The sequence below is a fragment of the Trachurus trachurus genome (assembly GCF_905171665.1).
Source record: "Trachurus trachurus genome assembly, chromosome: 23".
Lineage (NCBI taxonomy): Eukaryota > Metazoa > Chordata > Actinopteri > Carangiformes > Carangidae > Trachurus > Trachurus trachurus.
In genome coordinates, this window is record NC_139912.1 from 21,260,217 (window position 1) to 21,280,293 (window position 20,077).

General features: G+C 40.4%; 1 protein-coding gene across 1 annotated transcript in view; it reads right to left on the reverse strand.

Annotated features, from left to right (window-relative positions):
* Nucleotides 1-7,241: 7,241 nt before the first annotated feature.
* tmem178bb (transmembrane protein 178Bb) overlaps nt 7,242-20,077 on the reverse strand; it is a gene marked incomplete at both ends in the record, with an annotated part of 163,141 nt that continues 150,305 nt past the window's right edge. The window contains 2 exons of the mRNA XM_083999604.1: nt 7,242-7,492; nt 12,846-12,983. Coding sequence (XP_083855730.1) covers nt 7,242-7,492; nt 12,846-12,983 — 389 coding nt within the window. The remainder of the gene's footprint in view (nt 7,493-12,845; nt 12,984-20,077) is intronic.

A 20,077-nucleotide genomic window follows, 5' to 3' on the forward strand; every position in this document is an offset into this window, starting at 1 on the left:
AACAATAGCTCATTAGCTAGTTCAAAATTCAGACAAAATTACTTTTTTCACATAGGGCCAGGTAGGTTTGGATAGCCTTTTTCCCGTAATAAATAAAATAATCATTTAAAAACTGCATTTTATATTTACTTGGGTTATCTTTGTCTGATATTAAAACATTTTTGTTGATCTTAAACAGTTGAAGGTCAAAGGTCAAAGGTCTCTTTATTGTCATACAAGACATGTTAAAAACATGGGATGAACGAAATTGCGATGCCCTGGTCCCGTGCCAGCCCACTAAGATAAATACAAATTAAATTATTACAATAAGTTGCAAATATGCAGTAAAAAGTAAAGTAAGAATTAGAAAGAGGGCAAATACTTTTATGTGGCACTGTATGTTACAGAGACATTGGTAATAAATCTTTCTGTTTAATTGTCTCTTATTGTCAATTGATAGCAATTGACAATTGACATAGCCATCATTAGTATTAACAGCTGGTTATTTATCAGTATTGCCAAGGGCGCCATCCATAATAGCATTTACAAGAGGTTCAATACACCCTCTTGGCGGTGCTACCTCCTTGATGCTACAGTGACTCGGTATCGGAAAGTGACATGATATAAGGTTAAGTGGTTGGCAACTTCAGGAATGACAGATTAAATACGATCTTCAGATTGTTGTATTGTTTTGGTTAAAGTAGTCAGGAATATTATTGTATTAACCAAAAAAAAAAAGTTTAGTTTTTTTGAAATTTTTATTTGTTTTAAATTCAATGAAAAAGTGATTATGGTCAATGGGGACATACATATTTGGCTGTCATCTACTCCTAAACAGATTTCAATTGTTTTTTTGTGTTCTATAATCTAACGACACATGGATCTATCAATTTATGGCTTTAAATGCAAACATTATTTTACTTTATTTGAAACCTGAAGGATTCAGACTGCACCGAATTCAGAGAATCACTCAGTTTAACCTTTTAAGTTGTTTGAGAACCCTTATTCATTGTGCATCTGAAGGTTACCTACAGTATCAATGCCCATAGTGGTACTGCAGGAAACTTATCTTGTTGCCATGTAAACCACTCTGGGATGATACTTGAGCATCATTTATCTACAGTTGATTCACCTCACCAACTCTCTAAATCTCCTGCATTGTCTCCTTCTCTCTTACCTCACACATTCCAACATTGACGACAACCAACAAGCATTAGTAAACACACCGATGAGATTTATTTTGTTGTGATTTTACATTCCACAGTTGAACATTTCCTTTTTTTCTCCTATTTTTATGTTTTACTCAACAGACACATTACTGATGTTAAAGGTTGATAGATCAGTTCTTGTTAGAAATATCTGTCCACATATGGAAGTTGCAGTATCTCTGTCCTAAAAACCTCTTCAGCTCCAGTCTGTCCGTCCGTCCGTCTGTCCGTCCTCTCCTGGTGCGGTATATAGCTCAGAAACGATGAGGTTTTCAGTTCGCTCTGTCAAAGCTGTTGGCCTTATTAGTTGCCTGGGAGAGAAGTCTTGCCGCCGCTGGGTGAGTCATGGTTCAGTCTGTCGGTCTGAGCTATTTCTAGATGTCCATATTCTGACATACTATAAGCCCTTGCCCGTGTGCTTCCCTGCTAACTCAGCTTTTTAATGGTTGTGACAGCGAATTTGACTACACGTGAAAAGCATTTCTATTTGTCAGTGAGCGCGGTAACACTGCCTCACGCTCGCTCGGATAGTTCGAAGAGCCTCTTGGACCTCTGACAGGTCATAGCATGGTTGATGTTAAAGTAGACTTCTGCTGCCTATGCGATATGTCTATGTATGTATGTATCTATGTGTGTATGTATGCATATATATACAGTATACAAATGATAGTTTCTGTGTGTTTGTACGTGTGTGAATATGTACATATATATGTTGGTGCATGTACATGAACAAGCTGCTAATACTGTCTCGTCTCGTTTTAATTCACTCAGTGAAATGGTAATGCATGAAAAAGGCCTCCACAGTTGTAACTACTAGACATCAGTGTTACTGGAGGAGAGGTTTTCATTTCAAGATTTCAAGGAAATTAAAAATGATCAACATTAGTGAAGTTTTAATAGATGGTTATTTTCCTTTTAAATCAACAGCTCCAGTCATTAACTTCAGCTCTGGGGGGGAAACAAACATGAACAAAATGCAAAATGCCAAATCGACTTCTCAAGGGGCTAAAAAAAAAAAAAAAAAAAAAACCATTATTTCAGCTCTATACATGTTTCCTGGCTGAAACTCCCTTTTGACTATTAACACAAATTTGAATGGGAATTTGTTTATAATCTATAATTAGTTAGCTGCTAATGCCAGACAGGGCCTAATTACATTATGGCACTTCCACATCCAGACTGTGGATGTCAGCCAGAGGCATGAGTCAGTGTATTACTGTAGTACATGACTTGAGGTCTCGGGTCAGGTCCAGGTCTAAAACACAGCAGGACCAGTCAGGCTTAATTGAGGTGGGTCTTTCAGATATGTGTATGGGCTGAGTTTATATATTCAAAGTATGACCAGGAGCACCATCTTACTGTACATGAAGCTGCTTGTGCTTTTATGCATGGCTTGATATTTCCTCTTTGTGCCTCTTCTAGCTCTTTGCTGAGAAGGCTTTGAATAGCACAGCTCTTCATGTTCAGGAGAGTTAAAGTATTTGCAGGTTGATTTGCATGTGTCCAAACAAACAATCTGTCTCTGAGAAAATATGTGAGCAAAAAGCTCTGGCCTCACTGCACCTGAATGCTTAATAGATGAGCCATGGGTTGTGTGGAAATCATTATGTCTGCATATCATAACACTGATGTAAAGAGAAGTGTGTTCTGGAGTAAACAGTGGTATAAATCAATTAAATCCAACAGCAGTTACAGTTACAGATCATTTCTTGTTTCATAATGTTGTGATGACAACATAATTATTCCATATCCTTTTTTTTATATCTTTATTTTTCAAGACTTGTCACGATTTGAAATTTCTCAGGAACCGCCAAATTCAACAGTTAATTTATGATGGTAACTTTATTATGACATTATATGAGGTTATTGTATTAAAAGATTACGCGGTGGCCTACAGTACAGTACCCACACAGCTGACGACCCGTCACTCTGAGGCCTCACAGGAATCACTCCATGATAAAAAAGAAAAAAAAACAGACTCGAATAGAACACGATTATCCCGATATAATGAGAAACGAATGCTCTGATCAGCAGAACGGCAATGTTTGATGTCTCCAGATAACATTATAATTACATTTTTATTAAAAGCACTGACTCATTCATTACCTTGGTCTCTGGTTGTAAGTGTCTGGCCGGGTTCAGAGGGATGATTGGTTTCCATTGAACCCTTTGAGGGTGCAGTCGCTAACTGAAGAAGGTGCGATAAAAGACGTCTAATCTCTTCCCCCTTCCCTCGGTAGTTTTCTTTACATCCCACAAAGACAAGACTGTGTCACTGTGATTTCAATATGGAGATAAAACTACTTTTTTTGTCTGTAACATGACATAATTAATTTCTAGCTATATTCTATAATAGTGTTATTTGGATACAGCCAATTCCATAGCAAACCATAAATGATAAAGCGATATGTTGATTGATAAGTATGACAATTATGATGTAACTGTAACCCATCAAGGGCACTAGAATATGTGTATGAGTTCCTGTTATTAAAGGATCATTCCGGTTTTATCACCCTGGATCTTATTTTTGCAGCTGTATCCGACACATCACGACGGAATCGTGCTCTGGGAGTTCGTTTCTGAGATCTGGGAACACGGCGGCATTGATACGACAAAGGCCGACAAGTCAGGAAACATGAACAATCAGATGATCAGACAGGCTGCACAACAATCCAACAGTTAATGTAGATTATCTGATCCAGTCCCAGTCCAAGCACTGTCGGCTGGTACAGATGTTATCTGACAAGAACAAAGCATCTTGCCTGAAATGACTTTCTGCTCAACTCCAATTCACATTTTACAACTGTGGATGCAGTGTTTACTTGTTATCCAATTGCAAGGCTTGGGTAATAATAGAAAAACTTAAAACTTAAAATTAAAATGAACATGTTGTCTGAACCAGTTCTGATATCATGTGATTTGAGCAGGGCCGTTACTAAGAATTCTGGGCCCCCTGAAAGAAAGTGGGCCCCTGACTTTTCCACTTTTTTTCTTAGACTATTATCATTTTTTATTTAGCCTACCTTGTTTTGATGCTAATGCAGCATTACTATGAGTATTAGTCAGGGTCTTATGCAGAATTATTCAGTCATACTAAGATTAGACTACTGGGCCCCTAGAATTATCATCACCTTTCTCCCCTATACAACGGCCCTGGATTTCAGGTGAGTGTGAATGTTGGATATTTTTGGTTTTGGGAAATTAGAGAAATGGTGACAGCCTCCACTAATCCCACACTGGGTGAAGGGTGTGGGGGTGAGTGGGGTCTGAACCCATAGGACTGAGTCAAGTCAAGACAAGTAGTTCTGATGACACATATCTAAGCATTGTGAACTGGAGTGAATCAGAATAAAGGCAGTAGATAAACCCTACATTTACATACAGTATCTCCCACTTGGATCCAAAGGCTGACACCCTCTGGGCTGAACCAGAATCAGTTCCATAGTACTCCAGGTAACATATCCAGATGTGTACAAACTAACTTATCCCATGATAACATGAAGCAGGATCGTCAAGAAACTGGAATACAAAAACAAGTCCTAAGTTGTATTGAACTAGAATAATCTTGAATCAGTTTTGAACTTGGATTCATTATCCTGAACGGTTTTAAAGGGATAGTTCACCCAAAATTGAAATTTCACTCATTATCTACTCACCCTCATGTCGACTAAGGGCTGGGAGAAGTTTCAGAGTTATCTGTGGCTTCTCTGAGTTACAGGGGGTCTCGGCGTAGCAGTGCATGTCCATATAATGGTTGCAAATGGATACCAACTGTCTTCGTAACAAAAAGACACACCAAAAAACATCCAAATACCTCCATGCTGCTCGTATGTAATGTCCGTCTTGTATTGAAGCCCCGAAAGGCGAAATTGTCCCGAAAAAAATTCAATAAGTCTATATCTCAAGCCTGTTTTGTAGCGGAAGCTCCTGTTCCCGGTTCGTCAAATTTGGACGAACCGGGAGCTTCGAGAAGCTTCAGTTACAAAACAAGCTTGAAATATAGACTTATTTTGGGACAATTTCGCATTCCGGGGCTTCAATACAAGACAGACATTACATACGAGCAGCATGGAGGTATTTGGATGTTTTTTGGTGTGTCGTTTTGTTACGAAGACAGTTGGTATCCATTTGCAACCGTCATAAGGACATGCACTGCTACGCCAAGACCTCCTGTAACTCAGAGAAGCCACGGAGGACTCTGAAACTTCTCCCAGCCCTTAGTCGACATGAGGGTGAGTAGGTAATGAGTGAAATTTTGGGTGAACTATCCCTTTAATGTTCACAATGGGTGTGATGTCACTTCCTTACAGTATTTCATACTGTCATCATGGAGCTTGATCACTCAAATTCTGCACCATCATCATGCCTAATGCGTATAGAAATGTTGGTGACCATGCTAGTTTATGTTTAAATATCTGACATCTGATTGGCAGCTGAGACCTGGAGGAATCTTGTAGATACACAACCTCTTCGATTTCCTCTTTGTGACATCTTTTTTTTAACGTAAAAACCTCAGTGGTACAGTCACAGCGTGGAGGGTAACAGAGATTAAAGAGGTTGGAGAGAGGAGGCTCAGCAGAAAGCCCGGCTGTAGGTGGTAAAAAAAAAGAGAAAAGGAAAAAAAAAAGCCATGTAGTCTGAGAAAGAGTGGAGCTTCACAGATCTGCAGGAAGAAAAGCCAGAGAGTGTGTGTTCTCATCAGATGCAACTACTTAAATCTTCCATATAGTCACTCAGGGCAGCGGAGCAGAGAGCTGACATGCTGCTGCTGACTCTTCTTATGTGCCACGTCTGCTGGGAATCTCCAGAAAAGATGACAAGGCAGAAGTCATTTGGGTTAAACAGGATACTGCATCTCCCCCCATTACATCTGTCTGTTCATCAAAGCTCCTGCCTTTATACATCCCTAAGGCAGGGCTCCGCTTTGTCATTATTATAATCTTGATTTTTTTTTTTTTTGATTGTTTTATTTTTTTACAACTGTTTTTCTTTAGAGACTGCAAAATAAACCCTCCCCACGCATACGCACATTCACGCTCACACATTTATCTCTATGACTAGAATGGAAAAAAAAAAAAGTCAAACAAACACGACATTTGCTCTGAACGTTAGGCTCAGTCAACAATTTTCGTCCACGACATGAAGGGTTCAGTAAAAAGGAAAATACACTTCGAATAAAAGAGGAATGCATGTATAAAATGCTATAACGGCTAATGGGGGGTCATCAGACGGTTTGGAATGCACCTACACAAGAAAATGAAAATGGTCCGACATGACAAGTTCCTGGTTGTCTCTTCTTCTGGTATATTCTGTACAGTAATGTACAACAGTGGAGGTCCTGGATCTCCTGGCTAACATAACACCCGCACGTTGTCCCCAACAACAGAACAGCAGCTGGAATACTGAGAGTTCATAGATGGCCACTAGACATGTACTGTACTCCAGCTCCACAGCATGGTCACATGGTTTCATGTTTGAAGGTTCGAGTTCCTTGTGAATGATCCCCCAACAGGACGGATCCATGAGAAACCTCCACAAGATCTCCACTGGACTCCAACGATCTGATTCCAACACTGCCGAGTCACTCAGTTCTCCACAGTCACAGTTAGACCAGTTAAGCAATAAGCATTGCACAGGTTGCACGCCATCATCGTTCACCTTTAAAGGCTTTAGAGCCTTTTTTTTTTTTTTTTTTGGGCAACAACCGCTCACCATCCAAAATCTAAGTCCTTCGGTGTCTCTGCCTGTTTCCTCTTAGAAAACTTGGTCATGGTCCATTATTCATCGTCTGCTCCACAACAACAAAACAAGCACAACTTCAAATTTTTGATAATATTTCTTTTAGTTCTTCAGTTTTTTTCTGTTATTTTCATGATAGCAGATCATCAAGACACTCATTTTAAAACACACACAAACTTAAAAAAAAAGAAAAAAGAAAAGAAAAAAAAGTCTGGAACCAGGAGAGACTGGAGATGAGCGGATGGATGAACACATGGAACAGTTTTTTTTTCTGTTTCTATCCGTCTTGGTTTTGTGGCTTCAGGCGGTCTTCTTTTAGCAGACGGTGCCGTTCTCCTGTCGGGACTTGGGGCAGGTGGATCGGGGTATGGGCTGGACGGAGGGGGCCAGGGTGCAGAAGAAGCCGGCGATGAGGGTGAGGCCCAGGCCTCCCCAGGCGCAGAACATGGACCAGCCATAGCCATGGCCGATGTCGTCCGGCAGGCCGTACAGGTACCGGGGGTAACGGGAGAGCTCGAAGTTGATGCCGGCGACGCAGGTGCAGAGGGAAATGATGCAGAAGGTTCCTGCAACGACAGAGACACAAGATGTTAAAGAAGAAAGCCATCATTATTAACTTTAACACCCACTCGCCCGTCCACGGGGCCCAGCTACAACCGACAGGCCAGTGGGTGTTAAATGGATAGCTCAACATTTTGGCAAATTGGCCCATTGCCATAATCCCTATAGTTTTAGCAGTAGGTTTGTTACCTTTATTTGTCGGTGCAAGCTATTTTTAGAATGGCGGAGCAGAGCCGTGAGCTGCTCAGAGCTAAGCTACGGAGGCTCATGGGATTTCTTGGTTTCCCTCATCAAACTCATCAAATACACAATCCAACAACTCCAAAACGCTCTGGTGGACAAGTTGTGACCTGCACATAACGTAAATTAATACAAAACCGCTGATGCGGATTCCCGTCAGGGGCAGTTTTTCGGCAAGCAGTCTCTGCATTTGCCTCGAAAACAACTCTGTCTGGTAACGTTCCGTTATTGTCCACGAGAGCGTTTTGGAGTTGTTGGATTGTGTATTTGATGAGTTTGAAATCCCGTTAGCCTCCGTAGCGTAGCTCTGCTCCGCTGTTCTAAAAATAGCTTTCACCGACAATTAAAGGTAACAAAACTATAGGGATTATGACAATGGGCCAATTTGCCAAAATGTTGAACTATCCCTTTAAGGGGTTAATACAGTTAAAGAGCAACCAAGGTAAAATCCTGACAGTGTCCATCATAACATACAGTACTATATACAGCTGTGCTCATAAGTTTACATACCCTGACAGAACTTGTGAAATATTGACCATATTTCAGAAAATATAATTGATTATGCAAAAAAAAATATTTTATTCAGAGTTAGTGGTTCGGTAACATCATCATGGTATCATAATGATTGCCCTGAGCAATAGTTTACATACCCTCAAAGTTTTGGCCTGATAATATACACACAAACTGACACAGACAGGAGAAGGTTGTTCAACTTTATAAAACAGGAAAATGATATAAAAAAAGATATACAAAGATCCTTTATACACAGAGTTTTGGCTATTGGAAGGAGGTTGTCCTTCAGCTGTAGAGATTGCCATTGTGTGTTCATTGTATTTCATGTATTCTTACTTATTTCACTAATTCATTCAGTGTTTTATTCAATGTGTTTGATTGTGCCAATGGCTATTCTAAACCAAATTGCCCCTTGGGGACAATAAAGATTAAAGAAGATTTCCACTGTCCCATTGTAACATAAGGAGTCCTTAAACATTAAAATAGTGTCCACATAATATTGTCCATGTGATCACTTGTGCAGCTCCTTCACCACAAAGGCGACAGGTTCAGAGAAATATATTTACAGGTGCAGATGACTTAGAAGTTGACTGTTGCTTGGACTGTGCCTATTCCCATCCAGGAATGTACGACGTCCCTGCACTGCGGAGGATTTGTCATGGTGATGCATAGGTGTGTGCACATCATTAATTGCTAGGTGTTAATGACGACCATGACACTAATGACGGCCGAGGAGAGAAGCACAGTTTGGTTAAACGCTGAACAAGTCTCATCCTGCACGCTTTAGTCAGCACTGACCTTTCCTGTATTTAACCGAGACCATAATCTTAAAGGTCAGGTTACGCTTGAAACTAACTGGTGTCACTGTCACAGGGTGACACTTCAGATTTTTTTCTCTTTTTAAAGCTTTTTGAAGGCGAAGTCTTATGTAATATGAGCTGATTAAAAGGTCAGACACCAGAGAGTGGGAGAAGACTGGCTGAGTTCACCTGAGCTGACAAACAGGGCACTCAGGTTGTGTTTTGGCCTGTTAGTCCCTGGTACAACCATAAGAGTCAGTTCTATGTGACCTTAAAGGGATAGTTCAACATTTTGGCAAATTCGCCTATTGCCATTATCCCTATAGTTATAGGAGTAGGTTCATTACCTTTAATCATCGGTGCATGTTGTTTTGAGATCAGCAGGGCAGAGACGCTAGCTGCTCGGCGAACACAATGGAGGTGAATGGTACAGGTCCCCTGTCCCTCATCAAACTCATCAAATACACAATCCAACAACTCCAAAATGCTCTTGTGGACAAGTTGTGACCTGCACAATCACCACGCTATGAAATAATCATGTAACATTACAAGATGGAGTTGATTTCGAGGCAAATGCGTAGCCGGAACTACATTCCAGACATGGCTGCTGGGCGGAGTGATTTCAAAAGCGCAAGTAGTTTTGAGTACTTGCTTCATGTGTCATAATGTTCAATCATTATACATACACTTCTCCACAAGAGCATTTTGGTGTTGGATTGTGTATTTCTGTGTATTATATGAGTTCTAAAAACAACATTCACTGATAATTAAAGGTAACAAACCTACTGCTATGACTATAGGGATTATGACAATAGGCAAATTTGCTAAAATGTTGATCTACCCCTTTAAGATTAGGACTACCTACTGTATGGCCCTAGCTCATGTGATATATTGCTCAAAATGCAAATGTATATGTCGTTGTTCCAACAACAAACACTTCAGTCAGTTTCTACTGAAGTCATTCATGATGTTGCACTGTGACTGAGGTTTAGTTAGCTGTGCACAGAATAAAACAAAGAGCTTGAAAGAGAACAGTAAAAACTCTGATCCTGATGCCATTACAGTATGTGCCCTTTAAAACATAATTTTACGGAATTTCTCCCTTTTTTTAGACTGATGATTCAACTACTCAGGTTTTAAAGTCCATCAGACTGTTGGAAACACTCCAGTGGATCATTGCCTGATGAGCGCGTCTGCATAAAATGAAGAGGACTTTTACTTCCACAGCCCGGGCTGCCTGATATAATCCCCCCCACTTCATCACTCTGCCGTGTCTGCATTGCATTGTGGTCCATTTATTGGAGAAATGTGTCTCTCTCTCTCTCTCCATCCTCTCTGCAGGATCTTTCCCCGAACAGTCTTTGAATTAAATGTTTGTTTTTTTTCCAGGGGAAAAAATGGCCGCAGTCCAGTTTCACGGACCAAAGCACAACCTCGGGGAGAAAACCCAGGAGAGGAGAGGATGTACCTCCAAATCACTGACATCCCTTACCTTGACTATTTTTTGCAGTATTTTTTTTTTATATTCAGTCCACATTATCTCATCTGAATGAATCTTTTCCTCTGGATTGTGTAGTAGGAGCTGTGTGTGTGTGATGCAGACTCTAAATTTGGCCTGGTTTTTTTGGAGCTCTGTGACCCCGTGGGCTGCTTCTCTGTGATTTGGCCACTGCAGACTGACCCAGCCTGTTTCTTGTGCCTTTATTACCAAGCAACATAATTGACTTTTTAATTGCCTGTTCATTATACAACTGTAGGGCACAGCACTAATCCAAGACTGATCATAATTGAGTGTGCAGTCGTCTCCTGCCAAGCAAGAGCTGTGCAGCGCACAACACATCACATCACTGTGTATGTGTGTGGAGAGTTACTACCGAATGTCCACTGCCAGAAAGTGGGACACGTAGGGTTGTGTGTGTGTGTGTGTGTGTGTGTGTGTGTGCTTGGGGGATGCAGGGGCAGAATATGCACACTCATACAGTCCACTTTCATCAGTCTAAACCAGCATCAGCACGGATGAGAACACAAATATAAACACTGCTGTTTGCAGGGTTTTCTGTTTGACATCTATCTATAGTGGTTTAACATATGAAATGGGACTTTAGATGAATACATTTTTTGTATTTATAGACAGTAGTTCTATATTTTGTCAAAACACAGTTTTTCTTTCTGGGAGTGAGATGTTTAGGTGCAGAACATAAAGACATAAAACAGAGGGAAACATCTAGTTTCACTGCTTTGATTTAAAGTAATCATTTTCATATGATAATACTTCAATCTTGTGATTTTTAATGCTTTTTTGTTTCCAGGTGTCTATACATTTTTACATGAGTATGAAAATGATGTGGATCATAAGCCCAGTAAAACACCCTAATAAAACACTTTACAGACATGTTTCCTTTAATTTGTCACTCATCTGTTTATAGTTAAATATACAGTATATATATAAACTACCAGTCAAACGTTTGGACACACCTTCTCATTCAATGATTTTTCTTTATTTTTATGACTTTCTACATTGTAGATTCAAACTGAAGACATCACAACTATGAAGGAACACTGTGGATTGATATAGTAAACAAAACAGTGTTAAACAAAGCAGTATGTGTTTTAGATTTTAGATTTTTTTCAAGTAGCCACCTTTTGCTTTGATAACAGCTTTTTGCACACTTGATTCTGTCATCATCTTCATGAGGTCGTCACCTGAACTGGTTTTCCAACAGTCTTGAAGGAGTTCCCAGAGGTGCTGAGCTCTTGTTGGCTGTTTTGCCCAAACCATCTCAGCTGGATTTAGGTCAGGTGACAGATTAGACTTTTGTAACACTTTTGTGTTTAGACCTTTGTTTTAATTAACACTTTTGTGTTTACTATGTGATTCCATAGTGTTTCCTTCATAGTTTTGATGTATTAAAGCAGAAGTAAGTGATATATTTGTGTTAATATAAGTCTTAAATAGTTATATCTTCCGACAGCAATCACTTACATAGAGTGTTTGGACCGAAACACGGGTCTGTCAGTCACTCTGCTCTGCTCTGAGCCGAGGAGAAAACATTTATCGTATCCTACAGTTTTTATCCAATGAGGAGAGAGAACGGCATGCAGGGCTGTGTGTGCAGCCAAGGGACGCCGTGAATGTGGTGACGTAGGGACGAGGACTGTTATGGTGCGTTCAAGGAAACTCGTATTTTTCCGACCGTGAAGTCGTACCAGTTCGATCTGGTACGAGTTCACCGGTCGGAAGTTACGAGTGGCCGTTATAGTGACTTTCACCGGTAAAACAGGTCGGAAAAACACGAGTGTGTTGCCTGGAACGCTACAAAGTCGTAAGTTGTGACTTGAAGCTGTAATTTACGATTTCAAAAGCCTGCCTGGAACACAGCATTAGCGAAAACGACCGGACCACTTACTTCTGCTTTAACTATGAATCTACAATGAAAGAAAGTCATATAAAGAAAGACCATTGAGTGAGAAGGTGTGTCCAAACTTTTGACTGGTAGTGTGTATAGCCCTATATTTGCATTTCAGTCATGTTCATTATGCAATGAGCATGAAGTAATTGGGTTCAGTGAACTCAAAATCTTCTATCTTTCTATGCTGCATGTTAACTGTGTGCATTTGACACTATTCCTCCACATGCTTAAAACCTGCTGAGTGGCTTATGCCATAAACCGTAACATCATCGGTGTGTGTCGGTGTGTGTGTGTGTGTGTGTGTGTGTGTGTGTGTGTGTGTGTGTGTGTGTGTGTGTGTGTGTGTGTGTGTGTGTGTGTGTGTGTGTGTGTGTGTGTGTGTGTGTGTGACTCACCTCCCATGAGGAAGAGGAGACCAGCCACATACTGCATAAGGCCTCGGTCCCAGCAGCAGCCGAGAACGCCGATGATCCAGCCGAAGAGGATGATGGCCACGGCCATGCCCATGAAGCCTGCCGTCATCCGCCGCAAGTCTGAAGAAAACACACAAGGAGAAGAGGGAGAGGATGGTTAGAACGGCAAACAAACACTGATCTAAAAAGGAAACCGAGGACACATACTATATTAATAAGATGCACTTTTACACATATAAGATCATAAAAAACAAGCTCCTCCATAATATCTTTTTTTTTAATATGCAAGAAAAGCATCTTCTGATACTTGGATGTGGCCAGATGTGCCACACAGCTGACAATGTGAATCTGCAGCAGCTGCTTTCAGCCCCGTGTGACTCTGTGTTGACTATAAGCCTTTTTTAAAACGACTTGAACCTGTTGCAGATGTGACAGGGATAATGAATCACAATGAGGAACGCACCCCCACACACCCCCCACCCCTTTTAATACACAGTCTCATTAGTAGCGGTGAACTCCTGGGCCTCAGCCTGAACGTGGCAGGCTGTTCAGCGCTCAGATGTTCCAGACCGTTCTGTTTACAGCACATAGCCGCAAACTCTTCATGGTGAACACGTAACGTCTTTAAGTAAATGCACAGTGTTTGATTTACTGTAGCTTTCATGGTTCTCCCTGATGTGTGTGTGTGTGTGTGTGTGTGTGTATGTGGCTTTACAGTTCTCGTTCCTACCACTTCTCCCCATCACTTTAAAGGTATAATGTGTAGGAATTCCCCCCATCTAGCGGTGCGGTTGCATATCTGAACGTATTCTTGATGTTGCATTCACGTGAAATCGGGCAGACGTCAGACAGACAACAGATGCTGCATGTAACAGGATAAATAATACTCGCCACCTGACCCACGTTTTACCGTCTTTCTCTGGTGGAGTAAAATGACATCCGGTTAGTTTGCCGACGGCCGTCTGCCTGACTGCACCTGAATGCAACACCAGTGCCTCCGTCCTTCCTCACACTACACAGTGGTGACAGTTTTAACAGGCGCTACCTGGAAAACTTTCTCCCCGAGCCGACAGCTCCGCTGAGTTTCCGTGGTTACCTACGGTCACGCTTCCACTCAACGTAAAAAATGGCGATGCAACATGGCCGCCTCGGTTCGGTGCGTTGCCCACTTATGTAACGACTTGTAACAACTCATTCTAAGGTACGAGAAAGCTTTCATTTGTATGCGGGCGTGATTCCACTTCAGTGAAATACGTATTTATGAAAGCAATATTTGATTTTTGCTAATAAAAAGCCAAAGAAGTTACATACTGGGGCATTAACAAACTGCTGCTGTATAAAGGTTCTGTATACCCCGACTCATCACCCCTGTCCTCATCAGATCTCCATCCACTGCTGCCTGACCATCCCCGTACCATCTCCTCTCCTGCTCACTTTGACACTCAACCAACTGTTCAATCTGTTTAGTCTGACACCTGCTTCTGAGTCTGAGAGACATACTTTATTTAGAACTTTGCATTAAGACATGAAGTTATTTTTTTCCCCAACAATATCTGTATTTATTTCCAGACATAATAACACACACATATAACCACTAGGACTCAAAACTCCTGCCCCAAACCATGCAGAACCCATGTCCATCAAACCACGACCAAGAGATAACAACAAAACAACACAAATAAATAAATATAAATATCTAAAGAAAAAAAGGAACTTACACAATAAAATAATAATACAAATACTACATAAGTAAATAAAAAGGGGGAATATGTACAAAACCAACCATACACTGTTCTATACTCACAAGTGGAAGTTATTATTGGTATATGTCCAATCCAAGATTTTTTATATTCAAGACTGAATATTCAGAATATTCTCCTATTTTCACATGATGGTTTTAATATTTCAGCTATAATGCTTGAAATACACAAACTGTATTCCTACACTTTTAAATCACTGTATTATTTTGTATTTAATTTCGAATAGGTACAGTTGCTTTTGGCTCATTCATCTACACTCAATGACTGAAAATGACAAAGTCAAGCATCTTTTTCTTTTCTTTTTTGATATTTTGCTTATTTATTAAAATCAAAAACTTAAAAATAAAATTGGTCATACATACATATTTTTACAGTCTTTAAGTCTAAAAAGTCTTTACAAAAGTATTCAGAACCTGAATTTAGTACTACTTTAGATTAGGATTTGAGTCAACCTCTGTCAGACTAAAGCGTCTCTGAGCGGATAACTTCTGATCTCTCTGCAGATGTTTACATCTGGACTTTAGCACCTCAAGGACAGTCAGAGACTTGTCCCTAAGCTGCTCTAGAGTTATCAGCTGTTTGCTTCAGGTCACCGTCCTGCTAAAAGGTCAACAATCGTCCCAGTCTGCTACTTGGATCAGACTGTCTTACAGTCCTTCTCTGTATTTGGCTGCATTCATCTTCCCCTCCACCCCGACCAGTCCTCCATGTTCCTGCTGCTTCCCTGAGAAGCCCCGTAAGCATGACGCTGCCAAATCTCCGCTCGGCTGTAGAGAGGCATTAGCCAAGTGATGAGCGCGGCCTGGTGTTCACCAGACATTCATTAATTCATCCATAGTCATTCCTCAGTCAGTCAGAGTCAGTCTTTCACTATAAAAGCCTGATTGATGGAGAGCTGCTGAGCTTCCTCTGGCAGGTTGACAGTCACACAGCAAAGACTCTGAGCCATTCAATCCAGTTCAATCTACAGCACAATGTGCAACAATAGGAGGGATCTGAACGCTTTATACGTTTACTTTTTGATTAGTTACTTTACATTTTCACCTCAAGTTCAAATACAGTTATAAGTTGAGCGTGGTATCAGGTGTTTAACATTTAACATAACAAAAATGTTGAATAAATCTGGAATTCGTCCACTGAACACTCATTAACCTGTTCTGCCCCTCCACACACTAATGTGCCTATATGTTTTGTACATTTTCTTTATTCTCATGTTAGAATACAGAAAAATATGAACTACACGTGATTTTTCACACGTGAAAAATTTTGCACATGAGAATCATGTTATTTGCACATGGGAAACATGTGGTTTTGGCCCAATTTTATGTGAATCACAACCCATTTTCCACATGTGATAACATGTGCTCTATATGGTAACACATGTGTTTTGCAGATGCATATGTGCTGAGCACGTGTAAAACATGTTACCATGTGGAAAATGGGTTCACATGGGAATTCACATGTGACTGATTCACATAAAATTGGGCCAAAACCACTTGTTTCCCATGTGCAAAATGTTTCACATGTGAAAAATCACATGAATCACATGTGAAGTTCATGTGGTTTTTCTGTAATATATATGAATATACGTATATGATTCTGATTGAGTTTCTGATGTTGATTTTGTGAATGAAGATCTCTGAATAGTGATTCACCTTTTCAGGAATAATTAAAAAATAGATTATTATTCTAATTTGAAATATGTTCTATGAGCTGACAGACACACAAATTAATTTCCCTTTGGAGATTAATAAAGTCATTCTTATTCTTATGAAGAGTCCATGAGCTCATTTCATAAGCAGCATTCTTGTACAAAGTAATATTCAGTGTTATTATGAAGGGAAATATTGTCCCACTGTGTCTGAGGAAAGCAGCCAGTGGTTTAAAATCTCAACAGTCTGACCTATAGTTCAGTTGGAGAAGAAACCCGCTCACTGATGGAGGACAGGTGAAGTCAGACGACTTCAACGCGTCTTTGCCGTCTTTTGTATCGGTGCGGTTTTTGTAAATGTGGCCCATTGTGCAAGAGGCGACTGTGAGGGGCTAACACAAAGAAGGAACAGAGAAGAGTGGGTAAGGCCGAGCTCAGCCACGAGGACAGCAGTGTGCTCGGCGGGAGGGTAATGACAGTGACAATGATTAGCTGCAGAGAGCAGCTGAAATATGAACAAGTGGGGAGGAAGATGAAGAGCTCCAAGCGAAAAACCCACAAGACTCCCCTCCACAAGTAGATTAGAATGTCATGGGTGAGCTGCTCTGCCAGGAGGAGGATGGTGGGGGAGGAGGAGGAGGAGGAAGAGGAGGGGAGGCTGGGGGCTGGCACAGGGCTAGGGTGGAGGACACCATGTGGTGGAGCGAGAAAGGTCAAAACATTTGGCCCGAGAGAATGAATGAGGAACAACAGAAAGGCAAAGCACCTCCTCATGTTGTACATGTTGTACATGCTCCTTTATGGTTACTGTTAATGAGCTGTTCACACACTCACACCCAGCAGCTACAGCAGTGGATGACAAATATTATCAACCACAGCCAGGGACATCAGAGTCAGCAGGAAAGAGTTTAACATCAATCTACTGAATTCTGCTTAATTGCAGATACAAAGAACACACTAGTTTGTTTGTTTTTCAGATTAAAAGTCTGGACTATCACAATATTAAATGCATTTTTTCTATCATTAAACAGATTTTCAGTTGCTTAAGATTAAATATAGGTCTATATTTAGATCATTTTAGAGAATACAGAGGTCGTTCAGCCTTTTGTAAATGAACGCTGTTGAAAATTGCTTTTTTAAAGTAATCTTCATAATATGAGTATAATGTCAAAGAGTCACTTGATGAACTGTGACGAGCTCAGTGTTGGTTTTAAAGCCCCCATAGGTCGTCAAAAGAAAGAAAAGAAAACCCCAATAGCAGCTTTAAATGTAGTTTTACAGTTTAATGTGAACTGTAATAAAAGTATATGGTCATTTAGATCCATTTGTACGACGCTGTGCGATAAAGTCAATCATCCTTTAAAGCCTTTAGATGATTGACCTGATGTAAGAAACGAGCAAACTGCGTCATGGAATTGACCATTTACAGTGAATGGGTTTCACAGTTTGGCAGCAGGAGGCCGCGCTGATGGAGGCAGCAAACTGTGCTGCCGTGAAAGTGTGAGCTGAGTAAGACAGAGAGATAAAGATAGGGTAACGTCTCTGTTCTGCTCTGTGGAAACCATCAAAACTGCCCCTTGAGTACAGGTACATACCCACGGTTAAAATAAACCTTAGAAAAATAATATATTTTACACTGCATTAGTTGATTAAAGTGGATATATTATTGGAATATCACTTTTTGAAGGCTCTTTAACATATATTTGGGTGTTTGTCTTGCCTTCTGGACCCCAAATTGTGAGAATTGACAAATCTGTAATGTGCAGACTCCCTAGGTTGAAATCCACATGGTTTTACGAGCTGTTCCCTCAGTTGTCTTCCAGTGATGTAACTAAGATTCAAATTTACATAAAACCACCCCTACCTGGTACCAGTAGAAGGGGTGGGGCAAGCAGTGGCTCATTTGTATTTAAAGGGACAGACACTGAAACCAGCTGTTCTGAACAGGGCTGTTTTGAAAGGATGAAAAGAGCTGTGATGTTTGATCCTTGAGGTATTTTGACCAAAGCATGTCACAGATACGTCTTTAAGACACCTGGGGACTATTTTAATTTGTGGAAAGGGGGCAGAATATGTCTCATTTAAGTCACAGAACTGGAAATCATGTTCTTGAATGGTTAAAAATAAACAAACAAAATCAGGATTTCAGGAATGTCTGTGTCAATAATCAATAAAGTGAGAATCAAAGCTGAGAATAAAAGCGAGAGAGGGAATGCTGTAGGAGGAGTGTGTGTGATGTGTCGGTGTGTTGAACACGGACGTCCCGCTGTGAGCATGAAGATCACAGAGATGCGTCTTCCTCCCTGAGAAGCACCAGGGGAAGAAATGATGGGGAAGTGAAAAAGTGTGAATGTCGAACAGACGCTAATGTGACAACACATTACTGTCATGTCTGTCCAATTCCTCACACTTAAAATGTGGAGCGTCTTTATGCACATTATTGAAGAGTTCGATCTGCAGACGGTAAATGAATATTTTGTGTTTTTGCAGTTATTGAGTTGAGTTGTGTTATACAGCTCTGGTTTGCTGATCCAGAATATTTTATTCTCAACTATTACTGTACATGATTTCTTTTGGGGGGGAGTTTCAATCCATTTCTATATTTGAGTAACTCGTCACTATAGCGGAGACTATGGTATTTCTCAATACATACGTCTGTAAAACTCAAAAACTTTTATCAAGTACATTTTTGAGTTCATTGTAGCCAATAGTATTATCATTTTATTCAGTAACTATGTTACATTTCACTCCATGTCTTAAAATGACTACATATAGTGTTTTGTTAGTTGCCATTATTTACAGATTGAGATTTTACATAAAACATGTTACATAACAGCACCCTATAAATATTTAAGTAAGTAGTTTAAAGGACAATTCCGGGCAAATTCAACTCGGGGCTGTATTTTCCTAACAATCAACTCTTGACATGCTTGAAGTAAACAAACTTCTCGGTGCATGTTTGAGGAGCCATCTGACGCTGTCTGTGGACAAAAATTGCGGCTTTGAGGGATGTAAACAGCCTAAGCAGTGGAACTTCAATCCACTCCCATTCATCGCTGCCGTGGCGATGCGGGGACGGACACAACTACCGCACAACAGGAGCAATTAAACTGAAAATCTTCATATTCCTTCTTTTAGACCTAAGATGTTAGGAAAATACAGCCTCGAGTTGAATTTGCCCGGAATTGTCCTTTAACAGGCTTCACCCTGACTGGCTACAACGTTTGAATGTTGTTTATATGGTACAGCTTCATGCGACAGCCACATGTTACAGATGTTCTGTGAAAATACAAATTAAATATTTATTAGGGAACATGGGTGACTTTGTATGATGAGTGATTTCAGTGTGTACGTGTGTGTGTGTGTGTGTGTGTGTGTGTGTGTGTGTGTAGACAAACAGACAGACTCTAGGAAACAAACAGAACAGCGTTTCAAAGACTGAGGCGTTTTTCATACTGATGGCCTTCGAGTCGTTTCAGACACGTGCTGATGTCTGCACACGGCTTCATGATGAAGGAGCTCGTGTAGAAGTTCCAGTTAGGAGACCTGTCACTCACACTCTGTAACCATAGTGACACCTGACCTATAGAGTAAGTAAGGCAGTACGAACTCATCCTCACTACAGCCACACTGTGCTTTCTTCTCATATGTCATGTAGTTTTGCTTTAGATTTCACTTTCTTCTAACTGCAATGTTCCTTCTATTACATTACACTTTTTTTTTTATAAAATACATTTTTTTCTACCCATGTGTGATCCATATAATGATTTTACAGCATGCTGTGGATATTGATGATACGAAGA